At 39.2% G+C, this 22,597-nt stretch overlaps 1 protein-coding gene across 1 annotated transcript in view; it reads right to left on the reverse strand.

Annotated features, from left to right (window-relative positions):
• Window positions 1-263: 263 nt before the first annotated feature.
• Ltn1 (E3 ubiquitin-protein ligase listerin) overlaps window positions 264-22,597 on the reverse strand; it is an 82,898-nt gene continuing 60,564 nt past the window's right edge. The window contains exons 18-23 of the mRNA XM_067154218.2: window positions 20,127-20,432; window positions 16,802-16,970; window positions 9,512-9,688; window positions 5,813-6,004; window positions 3,001-3,168; window positions 264-425 (exon numbers count right to left, since the gene is read on the reverse strand). Coding sequence (XP_067010319.2) covers window positions 366-425; window positions 3,001-3,168; window positions 5,813-6,004; window positions 9,512-9,688; window positions 16,802-16,970; window positions 20,127-20,432 — 1,072 coding nt within the window. The 3' untranslated portion in view covers window positions 264-365. The remainder of the gene's footprint in view (window positions 426-3,000; window positions 3,169-5,812; window positions 6,005-9,511; window positions 9,689-16,801; window positions 16,971-20,126; window positions 20,433-22,597) is intronic.

The raw sequence follows: 22,597 nt of genomic DNA on the forward strand, positions 1-22,597 counted from the left end.
AGAAGTTCGCTAGAAGCACTATGCCAATCAAATACTGTAACATGACTGAAAGTATCGAGAGCAGACGTTTGCTGGAATTATATCGCCAGTCTAATAACACTGGTTGGAACGTGACCCAAATTAAATCTTCCTGTACGATGCGCACCCCACTTTGGGAAGGCACAAAAAAGCGCGTGGTACTCAAACAAATATGTAGTCTTCTGGAATGCCTGCACTCCATCCAAAGTAAACCGAGTGTATGAGAAGCTTGAGAGAAAAGCCTATTTCCTTAATACGTTTTATTTATTTAAGGTGAAAAATATATTTACATCTTTTAAGAAACTTAGAGTAATATATGAACACTAGATACAGGATAGAATTTTCTCCTAGAACATATTTCTGCAGATAGGACAAGTTGACTTGTTGCTTGTGCTGAACCATTTATACTGCAACAGAAAAAAATCATTCAAATAATTAACAAAACCTGAATTGAATTAAGAATACTGGAGAGATTTTCTTTATTCTGTCTATGATGACAAGGTTTAAAAAAGTTAGCATTTAACATCACATTTTTTTCAACTGCATATCTGAAGCAGTTTTTATCTTCATAGAGCACATTTTGTACTTTCTTCTTCATGGACCATACTTTAGATAATAATAATAATAATAATAATAAAAATCATCGTTATCATCACCTCAAGAAAAGCTTAAGTTGGAAACAAGAAAAGCAAGGTCAGAAAAAGAAACAACAGCAAGAACAAATGCAGGAATAGTGGGCAAATGTCAAAGCACAAAGAATGAAACAATTAAAAGGATATGGTTTATGGCTTGTAATAAATAAATAAATAAATAAATAAATAAATAAATAAATAAATAAATAAATAAATAAATAAATAAATAAATAAATAAATAAACAAACAAACAAATAAATAAATAAATAACAAAAATTTCAGCATCACCAATCTCAGAGAAATTCAGCAAACACTGTTTAACATATTGCTGACCGGATGCTTGAGCTTGTCACATACCCTGTGGACCGGACATTTTTCTTAAAGCATACTAGGGTGTACTTGATTATTAAAAAAAAAACATAAATATTAAACCAGTCAAGATTTTATCTTTAAAGTTGCTGGATCTGCCTTTACAAAACCATCTTCAGCGTCAATTCCTAACACATCATTAATGTTTACATCATTGTCGTCGTCAGAGTCACTTGAATAAATAAGCACACTAGGCAAATTACGGCTAGTAGAGGTTTGAATATCACTTCCACTGTCACTCAAACATTCAGTTTCTACTAATTCATTATCACTTTATCCATTTGAACGATCATCGGCATATAATTCTTCTAAAATATCGTCGTCAGCTAACACCGTATTCCGCGGGCGCTCCATCTTGTCATTGACTGAACCGGCAGAAAGACAGTCGACGTTTCTAAACTAAATCAAAGAATAAAAGAGACCGTGAATAAAAGAAAAGTGGCAGATATACATCTACGATTTATTCTACTCAATGTGCAAGTCCGAAATAGTTCAGTATATGGTCAAGAGATGTCACAGGAAGACCGAAAACAATGTCGCGAATAAAACCGAGATTTCTCGGGGCCCGTCACCTACTGCTGGCGAGCGTACTACGAGATTTCTCGGGGTCCGTCACCCATGTGTTAAGATGGTTCGGTCAACTTCAATGACATCCAAAGGATGTAAAGAGAGTCCAGGATAAGATGCTCAATGAGGGCAACCGGAAAAACTTTTTTTTGCTAGTTGATTTACGTCGCACCGACACAGATAGGTCTTATGGCGACGATGGGATAGGAAAGGGCTAGGAGTGGGAAGGAAGCGGCCGTGGCCTTAATTAAGGTACAGCCCCAGTATTTGCCTGGTGTGAAAATGGGAAACCACGGAAAAGAATTTTCAGGGCTGCCGACAGTGGGGTTCTAACCTACTATCTCCCGAATACTGGACACTGGCCGCACCTTAAGCGACTGCAGCTATCGAGCTTGGTAACAGAAAAAACTGACCCAACGTGAGTGGGAAACGGTGAACAAAACAATAATACTGTATATTTTAACATCCCCTTGATTGTTAAGAATTTTAAGAGCCAGAATTTTATCCCGAAATAGGGGTTCTTTATTATACCAGAAAATCTACCGACTAGCTACAGTCAAGGTTAGTATATACTTCTGTTAGTCTTGGTGATAGCACAACAGATGCATATGTTATGAAGAGACTGAATTTTTTTTTTTGCTTTACATCGCACCGACACAGATATATCTTATGGCGACGATGGATAGGAAAGGCCTAGGAATTGGAAGGAAGCGGCCGTGGTCTTAATCAAGGTACAGCCCTGGCATTTGCCTGGTGTGAAAATGGGAAACCATGGAAAACCATCTTCAGGGCTGCCGACAGTGGGGCTCGAACCCACTATCTCCCGATTACTGGATACTGGCCGCACTTAAGCGACTGCAGCTATCGAGCTCGGTAGAATGAATACAACTTGGACTAAGTGGCGTACTCTCAGTGGGAGTGCTATGTGATAGAAGAATACCCATAAGAGCCATGAAGTTGGTGTTCAGGCAGCCATGCTCAATGGTAAAGAACACAGCAGTTCAGAAATCACACTCCTGAAAATCTACATAACTGAGAGGAGTATGCTGCACTGGTCAGCAGGAACAGAGGGAAGTGAAGAGAACTAGCTTAATTAAAACTACCATCATGTCACTGCACTTGATATCGTCCCTGCTCTGGCAAACTAACGAATCTGAAAATTGTCAAAAGGTTAGGAGAGCTGAAAGAAGTTGCGATTACTCCTGTCAAATCAATGTTTATATTTAATTATTGGTTTTATGTGTTAGGCATACAGAATGAGCTGCAGATGTGAGACTTTGTCAGAGAGTAGACAATATATAAATAACAAAATCTAGACCAGAACTTCAGAACTACAGATTCCTTAGTTTGTCAGTTTCGCTAGTTTGCCAGAGCAGGGACGATATATGGAGGTGTTGAGCAAGCATATACTCACCAAACAAGGCGAATGGAATTTCTTCTTGCATGTCTTGCAACACAACTTTGGGATCTGGAAGTTAGTCCCATGCAGAATCGAGAAACAGATGTAGCATTCTTCCACACCCTCAAAACGCTTGTCCAGATTACTCTTCCACAACAGGAGACCATCCCACACGGAACCATTCTGTAACATTTACAAATCAAATGACTCTTCGTTCCAGTACTCGTCTGCATGCTTGCTTCCTGTTCATGAGAACGCATTAAGTTAACACTATGCGACAAATACGAATCAGTCGTCAATAGTGCTTGGATTTTTATGACACAGTACGCTCTCAATTATGTGGATTTGTGGATTAACCAGAGTGGTTCGGAAAAAGTTAAGGCAAGTTTCAAGCACAATAAAACTTGTGCACTTGAATGTACTATCCGCAAAAATTCTAGTGACACATCATTTTACAGGGGTGAGGGGCAAGGAGGAAGCTTCAACACGTGCGCGCTCATGCACACACACACCCACACCCACCACCCTGTCTCATTGTCACATTTTTATTTAGCATCCGTAATAATATCAATCTAATTAAAGTAGACTGGCCTACCACTTCTTACCACAGGTGCACGGAGATTCACAAGGGTGTAAAGCAGAAAATATTTTAATCCTCTTAATAGTCGAAACAGATTTTTCCGTATATGCGGTGGCTCGTTCAATCAACTTACTCAGTGAGAAGAGCAGCAACTGTTTATTTTCTTTTCCTACAGTACATCACAGGAATCTCTTACTTTAGCTATTATTTTTCTGCCCTTGCTGTGTACAACCCGTGATGTTGGTTTCCAATTTAAAGAGTTCTACAGTGTACATGCCATGTATTTGGATATTCCTCAGCCACTGCAATAGTTTGCAAAAGTTCAGTTTTCACCTATATTTCTTTGCTTTTCTGTATAAATAACAATACTCGAAGTTTTGCAATTACATCACCAGACGTCTCACGGCAGCGCATAATAGATTCATTTTTGGCGCCATGGGTTGCCAATCTGTATCTCGAAGATAACCGAAGTCTACTGATTCAGCAATAGGGAGCCGAAGTGTCACTAAACATTTCTCAGATCATCACAATGGCCTTGACTGGAGTTCAGTTCAGTTCCCTGCAGCTATAACAAACACGCTACTGCCACCAGTGTTTCTTTTATACAGGAAGACAACCTTCGCCCCGAGTGTCAAGCAAATGGATCGATATCTTACTGTTAATACCTGACTGCCTGAATGATATTCTTCTTGGAGCTAAACTAAACTTCAAAGCATTCCTATCCACGTACTTGACTAGGTGCCACCAAGTTGACGTCGACTCTTGATGACTGAATGGACAGAGTGTCCCCAGATGCTTCTGTTTTCTACAAGGCTTTTCAGATCTTGCACAGACATATTCATTGCAAGTTTGATGATATCTATCCATCTCAATGAAGGATTATTTCAGGTAGTTTGAGGCCAACCCCCACCAATACAGTGAACTATCTGGCTGGGATTGCTCCATCTGATATCAGAAGAGACATGGCCGTCAAGTTGCCATGTGGAAGGACAGAACTAGTAATTTGTCTGAATGGATGGAACCGAAGGGATCTCTACCTCCTGGCCACACAGAGTACTGGCTAATCTGGAAGTCCCTGAACAGGCTGCGTGCTGAAGTTGCAAGAACAAGGGAAAACTTATATAAATGTCATATTCCGTGATTGTGATGAATTTCAAACAACACAACATCTCTTATGTTGTCCGTTGTGCCCATCCATTTGTACGAGCGATTTGACTCAAGCTAATTCAAGTACTCTTGAAGTGGCTAAGTGTTGGGTGGGAACTGTTCGAAGTCACATGATGAACACATCTGTGTACCTGTGTCCATTTCATGCTTTTGTGTGTGTGTGTGTTTTCATGTTTCATATTTTGCATTTCTGAAACAAACAAACAAACAAACAAAATCAATCATGCAATCAATCAAACAAACAAATCAATCAATCAATCAATCAATCAATCAATCAATCAATCTCAATGCCCGCCGTTCTCACCTTCGAGTCCCTTCCACTATTTCAAACACGATTGCCTTTTCCAAGGATCCAGACTGCCTCACAATATGCCCAAATTATGATAGCTGTAACCTTGTAATGAATATCTCAAGAGATTGATGTTTTGAATGACCCGTTTGTTTGTCTTCTTGTCTGCCCAGGTTTCTGCAGACACAAAGCTCATCTGATGTTATAAAGCCCCACCATTTTTTAGGTTGGTTTTAATAAAAAATCACACAAGTCCTGAGTCTATTCAGCACCTTCCACGTTGTATATGTGAGGTTATAACCAGAAGCAGGTTCCTCTCTGATATTCCGCCAGTCACCTTCGTGCACGGAAATGCGTCACAATTCTACTCTGCGAACCCTACGTGATGATGGAATTGGCTGTTTACTGCAGAAAGCTCTTTCTCAATCTCAGTCTCTCAGCATTTTGTACAGATGAGTCCATCCTCAACGAGCTGAGGATCAGTTACCAGGCTATTGGTGGTTTGCCAACAAAGAAATCTCCAATTCTTTGGTCATATCATGTGAAACGGAGGACGTAGTCTCGGAAAAGACACAATCCTAGGAAATGCACCTGGTAAGAGGGAACATGGACGAGCTCTTACACGTTGGACACACTACAGGATATCGCTGGTACAAGAAACCTGCTTGGCAATGAGAATTATTATTTCTCAGAGGTCAGAAAATATGAAGTGTATCAGTTCGTGGAGTGGATAGCCACTCTGTGAGGTAAGAGGTTTGGAGTTCAAGGAAGGAATCATCTCAATATCTTACCTGATGTGTAAGAAATATGCTGAGGTGACGAACCCAATTGCGCCACTGATTGGTGCCGACTAATGGAGCGTTACTGTTGACTTGCACCATTCCCAGAGGGTAAACGTCAGGTAGGGTGATCACCAGCTCCATCCTCGTTTCATCCACGGCGTACGTGGCCACCACTTCTCGGGCCCGCATGTGCACCTTTATCTGCAAAATGGCAATAGCTTGGATAACACATGATGCAAGATACAGAGGGGACACACAGGACAGAGAAACCTTTCTAAAAGGAGGATTTGAAATCAACACAGGAAATAAATCTCATAACATAATTTGTCTGATCACTGAGCGAGTGTGAACATCCATGTCACAGGTGCTGGAGCGGTTTGCAAAGCAAAGGAACCAGCATGAACTCTCATTTTAAATCGCTATTTGCTGCTCTCAGCAAGATGGCAATGCAGAATACAGTTCGAATGCTATTATGCCAAAGATATTAATATTATAATCTATTTGAATATACAATGTCACAAAGACACACTACAGTGTTCTATTATGATGCAGCATCAGAAGTAAAACATTCTACATTAACATCTCGTAAGTCATTTCTGTCAATTTACTGTTAATGTGGATAACCCATATGGTTTTAAAATTTTGTAAAGAATGAAAGAGGGAAAGTTCCAAGGTTGTGGAAAGGCAGAATGGAGAAGACAGTGCACAACACTGGTAGGCACTGTGAATAAGCAGTTCACTGCTTTCTAAAGCAACATTTATCACAATCCATACAAGGTCCTCATTCAATAATGTGTCAACAGCGCTGGAAGGAATTTCTTTCTGTACTGCATAATACTCCAAGATAGTAAAGTGCACAACACCTTTATCAAAACCTTCCAGTACTGTCTTCTTCATGCTTGGATGAGGTTTACCAGGAGTTAGGATCTGATTTCCATCCTTTTCCAAAATGACAACTGATCGATCATAGCAATTCACTGCACATATACAAAGACCATATTGTTCATCTTCGAAGGACGCCGTCTCCCTACGAAGGTTGGCGATCCAAATTATTAAGATTATTATTAAGGCCAACTTCGCCACCATTCACAGCTAATTAAGTGCTAAATGTTCTGCTGAATAATGATCCTACTGGTATCTCTTTTGTGAATTTGTTTATTCCAAGGTGCAAACAAACTGATCACATATTGATGTATCCACAAAGATGCACACAAAATGCTATCACTTGTGTAAACCGATTTATTTACAAGTTATTTACACAAATTCACACGCATAAACTAATAAGCTGCCATCATAAAACAAAACACTACTACAAAAATGCAACAGATGCATGTCAACTACCAACACAACAAAACCAATTCACATACTTGACTTCAAACACTCTGCTAACATGACTTCCACACAAGTCTCATCAAAACAACTCCACTCTACCATCAAGACTGCCTCTTTATATACCTCGGCTAGCCAGGCTTCTAGAAGAATATGACAATGAAATTTCTCATAAATTCGAGAGTTTTCAATAGCCTAGTTACAATGTAAGGAACTTTCTACATACTTCTCGTTGCACAGAGCATTGTTCTGGACTTATTATAGTACGTTGCACAATGTTACAATGGATTATACATCATATATACAGGTAATAATAAATTAAATACTATTAATTACATGTTTTTATATTAAATGAACTCATATTAATATATACAGTAGATGTTTCGAGACATAACCTCACAAATAATACGATCGTTTATACCAATTAGGGTTCGTACAGAACTACGTAAATAATACTAAATGGATGTGAACACTTCATAACCATACCTCACAAGTAATAATAATAATAATAATAATAATAATAATAATAATAATAATAATAATAATAATAATAATAATAATAATAATAATAATAATAATTTGCATTATTTACCCATGGGTTAAAGAATACGCCACTTCAACAATCACCATCGTGTACAGACGTGAAAGTCTCCCCAAAATGTCATACTTTCAAGTTAAATATCTTAGGAGAGTGATCACGAATATCCAATGATGTACAGCAGGAGTTTGAAACAGCACAGCATTTAAATGGCCAAGCTGATCATTTAAAGGGTGCTGACAATGGGGTATACGAGATCAAAACCACATAACCACTCGCTCGGTGTTCTGTACTGAACACCGCCTAATAAGACTGTTATTATTATTTCCACTAAATCCAGGATCTGTCAACTGATGACAAGTTTCACTCATTCTGTATGATCAAACCCAAACAGATCCCTTATTCTTCATCAACAACCTGAAATTATGGTTCAACTTGTAAGGCAGTTGTTATTTTGTTCCACTCTCATGCACCACTGGAGAGGAAATTTCCTCTGTGGATCTGTGGTAGAGTGTCGGGCTCTGGATCCCAAGATAGTGGGTTTAAACCCAGCAGAGGTAGTCAGATTTCTGAAGGTTCGAAAAAAGTCCTTTCGACACTCCATGTTGTATGATGTTTGCACATAAAAGATCTCTGGTGACACATTTGGTGTTTATCCAAAAAAATTAATTAAAACTCGGCCACAGTCGCCCAAGAGAGATTCGGTTTACTCTGCCATCTAGTAGGACTAGAGTAAAACAGAACGTCGAAATTGACGAGCAAGCAGCAGTTAAATGTTCGACTGAATCACAATTTTATTGATATGTCTTTTGTGAATTTGTTTATTTCGAAGGTGCAAACAAACTAATCATCACTTAGGTTTTCCAATTCTTCATTTCCAGATGACCTTGTTGTTTACATATTCAACTTGGTAGAGGTTGCCGAGCATTTCGTCCCAAGAAACAATTAATGCACTGTCATCAGGGTACCTCAAGTGTTTATTTTGATGCTGCTTTCTTTCCTAGGTTGACGCAAACCACTTGGATCATTTCTTATGAAGAAAGATATTTAAAAATAATAACTGAAAGAAGAATTTTACAAGAACAGAAACAAGAACCAAACACAAAACAAAAACACACATTAAACTTACAGGGTTTAAAAAAGTATTTTACTAACATAGGAGTATATTCAATTGACAGAAAGGTATCTCTACATATATATAACTCAACATCTGTGTTTGATTATAACTTGAAAAATTATAACTTGAAAACTGTTGTACAGATTTTTATGGGGGTTTTGCTGATGATCTCCCAAATAACGTTTCAATGTATTAAATATCAAACTGAGTTGAAAGAAAACTGAGCAGTAGATTTCTGTGAAACAGCTCAAACGAAATGACACCCCGTAAACAACTTTTGTGAACTGTATGTATCGCAATGTACAGTCACAATAAACAATATCCTCCCCTAGATCTATGATTTCTGAGATTATGGTAGACTGGTATTATCTCATCTTTAAAATATATCCACACACACATTTTTTTTTTAAATGCTGTTTGTTCGGGGCGTCGACCTATGAAGATCTTTTGCCCCTTCTTGCACCATATGAGAGGAACCTGCGTGTATTATGTAAATGGCGGAATTGTAAAGTGTTGAATGTGAAGAAAGGAACATTAAGGACGACACAAACACCCAGTCCCCAGGTCAGGGATATTAATCATTTACAATTAAAAACCCCTGACCCGGCGGGAGTCGAACCCGGGGCCGCCGGGTGACAGGCGGACACGTTGCCCCCTACACTGAGGGGTCGGACAGAGACATAGTTAATTAGCATCAGGAAATAAAAGTAGGAAATGTACCCACCTCCATATTCTTGAGTTTGGTGTTGTTGGTCTGTATGGCACTGAGCTCGTTCTGACAAAGCAGTGGAGACACGTAGTGATAGGTGACTCGCTGTACCACGGTGTTCACCTTGGGCTTAGTGTCTCCCCACCACTGGCGGACCACAGCTGGCAAGCGCCGCAAAGCACAGTGGAACACCTGTGTCCGATACAGTTACGTTATGAATCACTACACTGGTGTATTAAGCACTGAATAAAATAGAAAATATGAAGGAAATATAAAAACACTAAATGCAATTAACCCTTTGTGCTTGTAGGGTGGTACTCTTCCTACATCTGTTTATTCTTAGATGAGTACACCCCACATCTGCGTGATAACACAGAACCAAAGATGAATGATCAATATCCTGATGTTCTATACGAATGTTGTATAGATTACTAGCCTTAACTAACTAACTAACTAACTAACTAACTAACTAACTAACTAACTAACTAACTAACTAACTAACTAACTAACTAACTAACTAACTAACTAACTAACTAACTAACTAACTAACTAACTAACTAACTAACTAACTAACTAACTAACTAACTAACTAAATAAATAAATAAATAAATAAATAAATAAATAAATAAATAAATAAATAAATAAATAAATAAATAAATAAATAAATAAATAAATAAATATTTTTTTTTTTTTAACAGAACACTAGAGGAAAAGTAATTGTGTGATTAAATTCTATGGCAAGAGGGTGCAACAGGACAATGCATCCTACCAGAGTGTAAGAAACCTTGTCTGGAATAAGTAGGAAGAAAGTGTAAAGAGATAATGTATAAAGTGTATTATCTACTCATATTGAATTATGAGACCTGGACAATGGCAAGTGGGGAGGAGAGTAGAATTCAGGCCAGCGAAATGAAATACCTAAGAAGTATGACAGGAAAGACAAGCAAAAACAGACTGAGAAGCGAAGATATGAGAAAGGAGGTCGGAATGGAAAACCTAAATGAGAGAACTGATAGGAGTAAACTAAGATGGTTTGGAGATGTAACGAGGATGGAGGCGGAATATACACCTAAAGTGATGACTGAAATGGAGAGAAGAGATTGTTAGCTTGTGGATGCTATGGAAGGAAGAGTGAAAGGATAACATGGCAGACAACAGAGAAGTGGAAAGAATTTATGTGCTGATGAAGAGATCACCTAAGGAGGGATATGTGTGGAGAGCCAATACTATGTGAAGATCACACGTACCACATTTTCTCACCTACAGAAACGCCTTCCCCGCTAATTTTCAACTTCAAAAGTAAGGGAAGGTATAATAGGTGAAAATTTAAGATAATATAGTTCATAGGTTGGCATGGTTTACAAGTTGAATAAAGAACATTTAGCATCTTATACCAGCACACAAAATATGAGGGTTGGAACTTAAATAGTGGCAACACTGCTGTGGAGACACTATGCAACGGAATCTAATATTGTCGCTGATGGCACACGTTGGTTACATATCTACCTTACCTCAGAGCAAATAGACTCGCCCTTCCCACATCACCTGTGTGTGCACAAGCGAGAGAAACACAGTTACTTGTGAGCTAGCGGTCTAACGTAACGTTGTCACTATGTTTTCCAAACAGGAACAACGGAGTTGGATCAAGATTGAATGTGCCACAGGTCATACAGCACGACAGTGTCATCAAGGTCTTCAAGACGCTTGCGGGGAATCTGCATTGCCTTACAGAACAGTGGCACGTTGGGTAAGAGCCTTCAACGATGGTCGGCAAACTGTGGCGGACATTCATCGGGCAGGTCGTCCTACGAGCGTCAGTGAAGAAGAAGTGCATGGTCTTGCCGCCTTACTGGAAAATGATCAAAACCAGGCGATTCATGAGCTCGCCCAAGAAACCGGATTGGCGCATACGACTGTGCTTCACATCCTGAAGGAACGCCTGGGCATGTGAAAAATTGCATTATGATGGGTTCCGCATGATTCGACAGAAATGCACAAATGGTTGCGTTACGACGCTGCTAAGAGGCATTTGGAGCACTATGAGCGCTAAGGAGATATTTTCTTACACCGTATCATAACCCTGGTTGAGACATGGACCAAATCGTACGAGCCAAAACTGAAACGCCAATCGAACAAATGGCGTCATTATGGGTCACTACGAAAGTCAAAAGTTCGTCAGAGCCCCAGTACGGTGAAAGTTATGGTGATCCTCGTGTACGACTGGGATGGTGTTATCCTAACGCATTATATTCCTCCACGGCAGACTGTCAATGCACAGTATTACTGTTCGTTTTTGGAGCACCACCTGCAACCAGCTTTGAAAAAGAAGCGGTAACACTTTCTGCAGAATCCACCCATCATTTTGCATGACAATGCTCGGGCGCATAAAGCGCAAGCTGTGGCTGATTTGTTCGATCGATGGGACTGGGAAGTACAGTACCATCCACCATACTCCCCAGACTTAAGTCCTTGTGACTTCGATTTGATTCTGAAGATGAAGGAACCACTTCGTGGCATTCGCATCAGAACTGTTGCAGAGATTCAACAGGCAGTAGACCGCTCCATTTGCATCATCAATAGAACAGGCTCTGCTAAAGGTATACTACGACTTCCACATCACTGGCAATGGGTTATACACAACGCTGGTGACTACACTGAAGGACAGTAAAGGTTGCTAACATGTAACTCTTTTGTATCTGTTGTAAATAAATAGTTACCTAACGCCTTTTTTTGAGACATTTCTTTACGTCGCACCGACACAGATGTCTTATGGTGACGATGGGACAGGAAAGGCCTAAGAGCACAGGGAGGAAGTTGCCGTGGCCTTAATTAAGCCACAGCCCCAGCATTTGCCAAGTGTGAAAATGGGAACCTACAGAAAACCATACTCAGGGCTACCAACAGTAGGGTTTGAAACCGCTATCTCCCGAATGCAAGCTCACAGCTGCATGACCCTAACCGCATGGCCAACTTACTTGGTGAACCAATTTGTATCAGCCGCTCCAGCATTACGGCTAAATGCTGTGCTTGCACCAGAGCTGCACTGCGCCACGCACAATTCCAGGCAGCGCACGTCCAAAGTATTGCAACAAAGTGGTGAAATGCAACCATTTTGTCAGTATAATCTGATGGAAGCTGCTGGCACAGGGAGTCCTTCTCAGCAAACTTATTCCATTTCAGTGCATGAAGTGTTCTGACTTGGTTTAAAATACTTCCCCACTATATGAAGACTTCATGCAATTTCACACATTGTTTTGTGATTTACAGTGTTACCATTGCCTCTTGCTTCTCTAACCCACCCCAGAACTTCCATATTTTCCTTTTCTTCACAATGTGGAAAGAATCAAATAGTTTATTTTTTTCTCCCAATAATATATATGCCAATAACGAATCAAACGTGGCTGCACTTTGTATTACAAGTAATGAAAATCATAGCGAATCCGTATTGAAAACAATCTTATGAAAAATATGAGAAATTTATTTTTCTTCCACCTATTCAATACAACTCAATATTTAAGTTAGAGTTAAATCCTCATTAAAATAAGAATTGGTACATGTTTCGCCCTTTCCTATGGGGGCATCATCAGCCGTAGCATTACCTCAAACCATATCAGGTACCTGATCTAAAATATACAACAAAATCGAATACGTTAAAAATCTTCACTTAAAAAGCAGTCATTAAATGAGTACAGTAGAAGTCTGTTATAGCGAGAATTCACCACAGCAGAAAATTACTCGCTATAGCGGATTGTAGTTATATCCGATTTTTGTATAAAAGTCGCAAAACCCCCATACACATTAAAATAGGTATGAAACGGCAATCGGTTTCTGCGGATGATATCCACACTACGACTGACTTGTTTGTTACTTTTCAAAATCCGATACTACGTGAAAGTGTATGTTTAATTTCATTTTGAAATAATTACATTTTCGTATTTCTCCAAATCAAAGACGAACTCCACTTTTTCCTTCAAAAAATTTAAATCAGGCTCAAAAAGTGCTTTGTAGAATCATATAAATGCCTTTGTTGTACAGTAGCCTACGCATTTTTATACTATTTTTAGACGCCGAACATTGGCTTACGTTATGCCACATTTTTTTGCGGCTGCACAATTATTCTTTATTTCCGTGGGTTTAATGAGCATTAACTTAAAATTGGCATCATAATACCAAAGAGAACCCGTTGAAAATTTGCCGCCAATACCTATTCCATGCTTCTCTACAATACGGTGATCCATCAGGAAAATATTCTTGCTGTCTATAAAAACTGTTACGGTACTTTTATTCAGCGTCAGATATAATTGGCTATCGCTCGCACGTCTCGCTTGCCGGGTTCAGCCAACTTCAGCGGCTAGCGATGTATAGGCCTAATCACGGACCTTGAAGGTCAACGAATGAGTTTACTGCGCCACGTCATGGCCTTTCCGCCCTTGCGTTTTTCGTACACATGCCTCACAATTTCATTTTCAACTCCTTTAAAGCGTCCTTGTTGCGGACTACTGAATGCATTTTTTGTATCTTTGCCTTCGCGCTGACACCAAATATTTGCTTTAGTTAGGCCTACGCCATATTTTCTTGCGGCTGCACAATTATTCTACATTTCTGAGTGTTTAATAACCATTAACTTAAAATCGGCACAATATCGACAAGAACTAGTTGAAAATTTGCCGGCATTGCCTGCTCCACGTATATTTATGACTATCCATCACGAAAATATTCTTGCTGTCTATGAAACTTAATTTTACTAAGAGTCCGGTACAGTAGACGCGTCATAACTCTGCCACTGAGTAGCCGTGGCCTTTCTAAGAATTCGAAGGCTAGCATATTTTGATGCCATTCTGCAGATTTGAAAAATGGTTTTGTAGAGGCTAATAGAATGTAATTCTCTCTTCACTATTTCCCGAGATCCAGTGACGTTACACACAGGCACTGTACAACCGGTTATCATGGCTAGCGATGTATAATAAAGAGGCAGTCATTTTAATGTCAACAAATTTTGTGTGCGAGTGCGCGTGCGGGGGAGAAAAGAAGCAGCGTGGTTACTGCGAGAGTTGCCAGTGGTATTCATTACTGTTAGGCCGCGAATGCAAGACGACCCTTGATTTTTTGCGCGAGATTCTGAGGAAAAAACGTCGTCTTGGATTCAGACAAATACAGTGTCACTCCAGAGTTTTCTTCTTCAAAAGGCGTCACCTAAACTAACCGTATATGTGTGATGAAAACATATTTGAAACGCATGTAGAGAAATGAGTTATCCTCGCTAAAAATTTACATGTGAATAGCCTTTCGGAAATTTAACTAGACGCGAGAAAATATGAAGTATCCTCTGAAATCAGTGATGTACTCTGCCATATCTTGAGGTGTATCACATATGGTACTTACTTAATTTCAGTATATAACATTAAAATTAAGAGATCGTTTACTTCAGCCGTTATTTTTAATGAGTTAACAACTGCTATCGGCCACGTTATTTACGTATTTATTACGAAAACTTGTTATTCTCTTTCATTTCAAATTTTCTTTAGAGAATAGCAGTCGTTGGGTATTACTAATAGACTCCAACATCGCCTTCGAATGTCGACGAGAGAGCTCACAAACTATACAGTACCGAAGATGATCGATCGCATTTTGTGGCAAACGTTTCGGTTTCCTTATTCAAACAGCGTCACCTATCCTAACTTAACCGTACTATACATATGATAAAAACATACTTCAAGCACCACTAGAGAAATTATAAACTTCTCGCTATAAATTTACATGATAATAACATTTCCATAATTAAACCAAAAGCGAGAAAATATATACTAACCTGTGAAATCAATTATGCACTCTGCCATATCTCGAGGTGTATCCCATTTTCACTTAATTGCAGTATTTAGCATTAAAATTAAGCGATCGTTTAGTCAGCCTTTATTTTTAATGATTTAAGAACTGTTATCGGACATGTTATTTACGCATTTGTTATGAAAATAGTTCGCTTTCATTTCAAATTTTCTTTACGGAACAGCAGTCGACAGGTATTACTAATAGACTCTGATATCACCTTTGAATGTCGACGAGAGAACTCGCTAAAGGACATAGCGAGGAAGCGACATCGAAGATAATCGATTGCATGCATCATAATCGCTGGGATGCATAATTTTCGATACCGGAAAAAAATTGTACACGCGCTTAATCGCTCGTAATAACGGATGCGTCAGTGATAGGGCTCTCGCTGTAACCGAAGGATAATACACCGTTTAATATATGAATTTTGAAGGGACAGCAAAATATTGTTGGTATAACGGGGTTCTCGTTATAAGCTGTACTCGCTATAGCAGACTTCTACTGTAACTTGATTCAAATACAAGTGGAATTAACAATACTGATGGCCTTGAGCCATTGTCAATGTTGAATGTGAATGAAAATATAAAATATTGTTTACAAAATGATGAAAGGGAGTAGAAAACAAAGATAAAATTGATTATATAAAAACTTAGTAAGGAAATGCATTCCAACACTGTGCCATTTTTAACCAATATTAGACCTTGGCATTTGTACATGATAGTTTTATACAAAAGATATCGAATAAATTCTAAGTTTTTAGTTTGTAAACTGGCCCAGAAAGACGTTATATTTATGTCATAGTTCTACTTGAGCACCTATGTTGGACAGTTTATTAGAGAACAACTTAATGAGGCTGTTGGGCCATTTTCTTGAGTTAAGCAATATTCTGTGTTGATAGTGTGCCTAGCACAATGGGACGTTGCTTTCATGTCATAATTCTACTTGAGAAATTATGTTGAACAATTAAATAACAACTTATGAGAACTGTTGAAGTGTCATTAGGTCGTCTTCTTCTGTGGAACAATATTCCACGTTGATGGTGTGGTTCACTGTTGTTAGTGTTCAGATGTTTGTTTACCAGTTGAAAGTTGGCCGTTGCCAACATTCTGCTCCTCGTAAGTGTAACACTTACAGTATTCCAAAAACCTCTCACATGACAAGATAACACTCCAGCAATTTAAAAGAGTTTGCACATATAGAACAGATTAACATCAAACTTATACCATAGTTTAACAGCCCCCTTTCAACTAGTAAACCAATATCTGAACACTAACAACAGTGAAGCATCTACTTCCGTTAAGACTTCATTGCCCAATCTAAATTTTCCTGCATCACCTAACTTTGCTTAACTGCACTCCATTACTTTTGTTTCGGACTTGCCAAGACTTTGTCTGTACCATTCAGGATGTTATACGCGTGCAAATATGGTGTGAAAACCGACTTGACAGTAGTTACCATGCTGACTCAAGGAACACTTACCCAACAAGCCCAGTGCTGCAGTTCATGGCCAGTACAAGAGTCTCCTGCCATCATGGGAGGAGCAGCTTGAAACAAGTGTGCCATGCTTTTACACGATGTAGTCTCCAGTACCTCTTCTGGCATCAGAAAGAACAGGTGGTGAAGCAGGGAATGTAGCAACCCGCTATCTCTAGAAACAACAGAGATGTTTCACGTTACATATCAATATAGGCAAATACAGTACAGAAAATACAGGACCCTTCTGGATTTAACCTCGTTAAAATGGGAGACAATTCACAAGTGGCACTCGTAGTGGTGTGGCCTGGAAACTCGCACCGAATTCAAGTATCAATGGAAATTCATATACGGAAATGGATAAATAAATTACGTCTAGAAAGAAAGTGCTGTTAAGATATTAACTTCAAAAATGCCAAAGCAATTCTGGATAAATAAAAAAAGAATTACTCAGCAGGTTATTAGTTAAAGACAGAGTAGATATATATTCAAAATATGAAATGCTAGATCTTTCATTAATGCATGACTTTTTTTGCTTTAGCATTGTCTACAGTTTAATTGGAGTGTATTGTTTGATTAACACCGTGCCATAGCATTTTAACGGCACTGCAATTTACAAGCATCATTAGCTGGTTACAACCCTACTTTAGGCCAGTCGCAACCCTCAGCAACCTGTTTCAAGTACGTAATGATGTGTAAGCTGGGAGCTCCTGATCTGCTGGATTACTCCAGCCTGGTCAGAATAATGTCACCGCCATGGGGAAAAAAACTTGTGCTGAAAAGTTTAAGTGCAAATGAAAAAATAAAAGTTGATTAGAGAAGTGGAAAAAGGAGGGAGAAAGCAGAAAAACATCGTAGTGGAATTTGGCGTTCCAGTTAAAATGCTGTCAATCTCTGAAAGGAAGCAGCACAAGGTTTTTTTTTTTTTTTTTTAATGTGGAGTTGAAGTAGTATGCACGTTTTTCTATACCTGAAATGTTCAATAATTCACAGAATTTTCAATCTCCGCAAGGACTACGAGATATCGAAGTTCAATTGTAGCTACTAGTAGAGTCACAAGATGTCTGGACGATCAGTTAGAATGTAAGGGTTTGAGTGACCTTTGCGTTTGGCATTTGCCGTGTAATTGCTGTACATTGCCAATATATTTGCAATTCTACAGGTTGCTTTCATGCTACTGTGGTACTGTATTTCTAATACATAAGCAACTGAATACCGTGGACGAAGCTTTTATCCACATATTAGGTAGTAACTTTGAAGAAAATGAAGATGAAGGAAAAGATTTAACTCTGCCATTGCTCTGTCTATTTAAAATTTGAAAATTTTTACATGTTATGGCCCCCTTCGTTTTGCTACACTATTCAATACTACTTTTAAAATATATAGCCTGGTACACAACCCAGCTATTCATGAAGAGAAAGTCTGTTAAGCCATTTTCACACGATGATGTAAAAAACAGACAAATTTAATAATAATAATAATACACTGGCATGAAAAAATATCCAAACACAAAAAAGGGGCTGTGCTAGATTAATGAATGTTGGTAGGCATGTTTATACATCTGAACGATGACTCTGATTCAAATTTCCTGCAAATCGTTAGTAGCAGCCCCATGTCGTTGCACATCAGGTTTGCTTTAAATACGGACTGTACTGTGCCAGAGCATTAGTTACCTGTGAGATTGGACGGAGTGACTGTGAGTGGGTCAAGAATGCCTTTACAACGAAGAGGCCAGTACAAACAGCTCACTGCGGTTGAACGATGGCTACATGGAGGTGGATTTTCCTTCCGCGCTATTGCGGAACGACTTGGCAGGAATGTCTCCACTGTGAATGCATGCTGGCAGCAGTGGTCGCGAGAAGTTATGCTCGCAAGAAGACCGGGCTCCAGACGTCCCCATGGTACCACCAAGAGGGAGGACCGCCGTATTTGGCGTATGGCTGTGGCGCAGTGGACTGCGTCTGCAGCAGCAATTTGAGTGGCAGCTGGTAAAATAGTGACACAACAAACTGTTCCAAATCGGTTACCTGAAGCACAGCTCCAAGCCAGACGCTCTGCATCATGCATTCCACTTACCCCAAACCACCGGCCTCTGCGACTTGAGTGGTATCAAGAGAGAGCTCATTGGAGGATGGAAGGAAAGTCCATTGTGTTTTCTGATGATAGCTGGTTCTTCCTTGGTGCCAGAGATGGCCGTGTGCTGGTTAGGGGGAGGCCAGGTGAACGCCTGCATTCCACCTGTCTGCGGAGTCGACACACTGGACCTACACCGGGAGTTCTGGTATGGGGAGCAATTTCCTATTTCAGCAGAAGCACTCTCGTGGTTATCCCATGCACCCTGACTGCAGATGTGTACGCCTGTCTGGTGATTCGACCTGTTGTAGTGCCTTTCATGTACAGCATTCCTGGGCGTAATTTCCAACAGGATAATGCACGCCCCCATGCCCCTGTTGTAACCCAACGTGCTCTACAGAGTGTTGACATGTTGCCTTGGCCTGCTCGATCCCCCGATCTGTCCCAATCGAACACGTATGAGACATCACGGGACGGCAACTCCAGCGTCATCCGCAAACGGCATTAACTGTCATGGAACTCCATTCCACAAGCTAACATCTGACACCTGTACGACACAATGCATGCATGTTTGCATGCCTGCACTGAACAAGCAGGACACATTTGCGATGGCTTTTCTCGCGCGGATATTAACCTGTAGTCTTGTACCTTTAATCAATTAAATATGTTACCTCGACAAATACATTGCCAGAATTTCTGTATTCAACATTCCTTATTTCATGGTGTTTGGATTTTTTTCCGGCAGTGTAATAATAATAATAATAATAATAATAATAATAATAATAATAATAATAATAATAATAATAATAATAATAATAACAATAACAACAACAACAACAACAACAACGGTATCAGTTTTACATCCCCTGAACTACTTTTACAGTTTCCAGAGACAATGATTTGCCGGTGGCTGGGGTATTTCAGCACCTTCAAATAACACCAGACTGAGCCAGGATTGAACTTGCCAACTAGGAGTCAGAAGGCCAGCACCCTACTGTCCGAGTTACTCAGCCCGGCCCAAAGACAAATTTTGTATCGAACCTATTTTCAACTTTTGTATAAAAACTCGAGAGACAAAAAAACAGATTATGAGGCAAAAATGTGAAGTGTTCAGACAAAATTATTTTTTTAACATCTATTCCTATCTTCATGTATGGTTTGCCACTCAGGTTGTTCTTTCAGAATCAGGGTAAGGCAAGTTGCAACATTAGAAAGTTTATCTAAGGAAGAAGAAGAAATTCTCTTTAGTACAACCCACCTGAAGATACTGGCATAATGGTATCGCAGCTCCGATCCTGCTAAGCCGCACGCATCCAACAACAGATCCCACAACAGCAGGTAGGCAGCAGTGTAGTAATGCGAGTCTGTGTGCGGCTCAACGAGACACGAATCGCCAAATGTGAAATCTGCCAGCATGATGTCGACAACAACTTTGGTCTGCATCATCTGATTCAGCAGTGGGTGCATCTTGAAGTCAGAGGCTTTTACGTCAATCTCGCCAGCATCATCTACCTCCAGAGAGCTGGCAAATGAAGCATCCGCATCAACCAGCAGCGGCAATGACCTGTTTACACACACACCAACAGCAACTTTTTAAAGGCACTGACGTCAACTAGTAATAGCAATAACCTGTTCACATCCAACATCAACTTTTTAGTCACATATTACAAAGTCATTTTGCAACTAAAGTTCTAACCATCTGAACATCACAAAGGATTGCCCTTTATTCTCTCAACAGAAACATTGACACTGACAAAAGTTTGTATGTTAGATATTATTTATCTACTAAAGTTAGAATAATGCAGAAACATTCATATAGGGATTCAAAATACATCATTTCACCGATGACAGTTCTGATTTTATGAATTTCATTCCAGTGTCTCAACCAAGTCCAAATGGGATGCATATCATCCAGTTTTTCATTGGAGTATAAATATCTAATGCATAATTTTTAAATTCCCACCCTCTCCTGGCCTTGTCCAGCTTTAGTATCATAGCTACATTCTAAACTATGTAATTGCTGGTAGTTCCACGTGAACACATCTGCTTCTGTGCCTCTCATCTGCATTCCAGCTGATGTAACGTGTTGTTATTTGATGTCGTATCACTGAATACAACCCACGTATTCAACGTTATTGTTTGTGATGCGCATACTTCAATTAAACAGGTGTTTTCACTGGATGTTAACATTTCTCATTTAATTCAAAACAGGTATACACATGCAAAAAAAAAAAAAATATAGTTTTTATTTTATCTGAAAGATCAATACCCATATATTCATGAGTCTGTCTGGTAGGTTTACACATGCAAAAAAAAAAAAAAAAAAAAGATAAGTGTTTTGAATGACCTTACGAGCATTACTTGTACTCCACATATCATTACTCAGTACTAACCCCAGCAGCTTCCATGGATGAGACTGGCCTGTGCCGAGAAACACATGCGAAAGTACTGCACCCATCAAGAAATGGCAGCAGGCAGGCATTCGTAAGCTGAGCGCATGCTTTGTCTTGCAGTGTTCAGTATTAGCCATAGTGGCAGAAATGACATTGAAAATCATGAAAAGACTTGGAAATGTAAAGAAGCAGCTATTGCAAAGGCAACAGGTCAGTAATTACAATCTTTAAAAACAAAACAAAAACAGGCACATTTGAACAGGAATGTGAAAGTGTAGAGTTAGCAGGTTAGGAAAATACATTTTAAAAAATCACCATTCAAAGGTCTGTACCTAAGGATATCTAGCCACTAAAATTAACCCACTGGCATACTAATTTCCAAGGAGTTTGTATGCCAATAATAATAATAATAATAATAATAATAATAATAATAATAATAATAATAATAATAATAATAATAATAATAATAATAATAATAATAATAATAATAATAATAATAATGTGTGTTGTGATGATAATAATAATAATAATAATAATAATAATAATAATAATAATAATAATAATAATAATGATGATGCTTTCACAGTCCATAATTGTAGACATAATATTGGCTTTTTGGGCTAATGCTGTGTCAAGAAAATAAGGCAAAATTCTTTATGTTTCGTAGAGAACTTTGCTCTGCGTTTTCAGAAGAAAATCTCTGACTGTTCATGAGGACAATTTTTATAATGATGAAGGTTTGAATTTAGCCATTAGTAATACGAAGTGATACGTTCCTTTGTCACCAGATGGCTCCCTATATGCTGGCACAGCACTAGCATTCCAAGTGGCAGCTGATGGTACCATCAGAGTCGGTCTGGGAGAGGGCATAACAGGTGTACATACGTATGAAAGTATGACAGTAATTTTTTTTTTTTTTGCTAGGGCCTTTATGTCGCACCGACACAGATAGGTCTTATGGCGACGATGGGATAGGAAAGGCCTAGGAGTGGGAAGGAAGCGGCCGTGGCCTTAATTAAGGTACAGCCCCAGCATTTGCCTGGTGTGAAAATGAAAAAACCACGGAAAACCATCTTCAGGGGTGCCGACAGTGGGATTCAAACCCACGATCTCCCGGATGCAAGCTCACAGCCGCGTGCCTCTATGCGCACGACCAACTCGCCCGGTAACAGTAACACAAGACTGGAATGAAACATCTGGTGATGAGGAACGTACGAATTTGGGGAAACACCGAAACGAAATAACAATAGTGAAAATACAAAGAAGCGAAGTACCTATGTAAATCCTTAACAACTGGTAACCACGTATTACTTAATTTTACATCCGTAAAAACATA

This window comes from Anabrus simplex, chromosome 10 (assembly GCF_040414725.1).
Source record: "Anabrus simplex isolate iqAnaSimp1 chromosome 10, ASM4041472v1, whole genome shotgun sequence".
Lineage (NCBI taxonomy): Eukaryota > Metazoa > Arthropoda > Insecta > Orthoptera > Tettigoniidae > Anabrus > Anabrus simplex.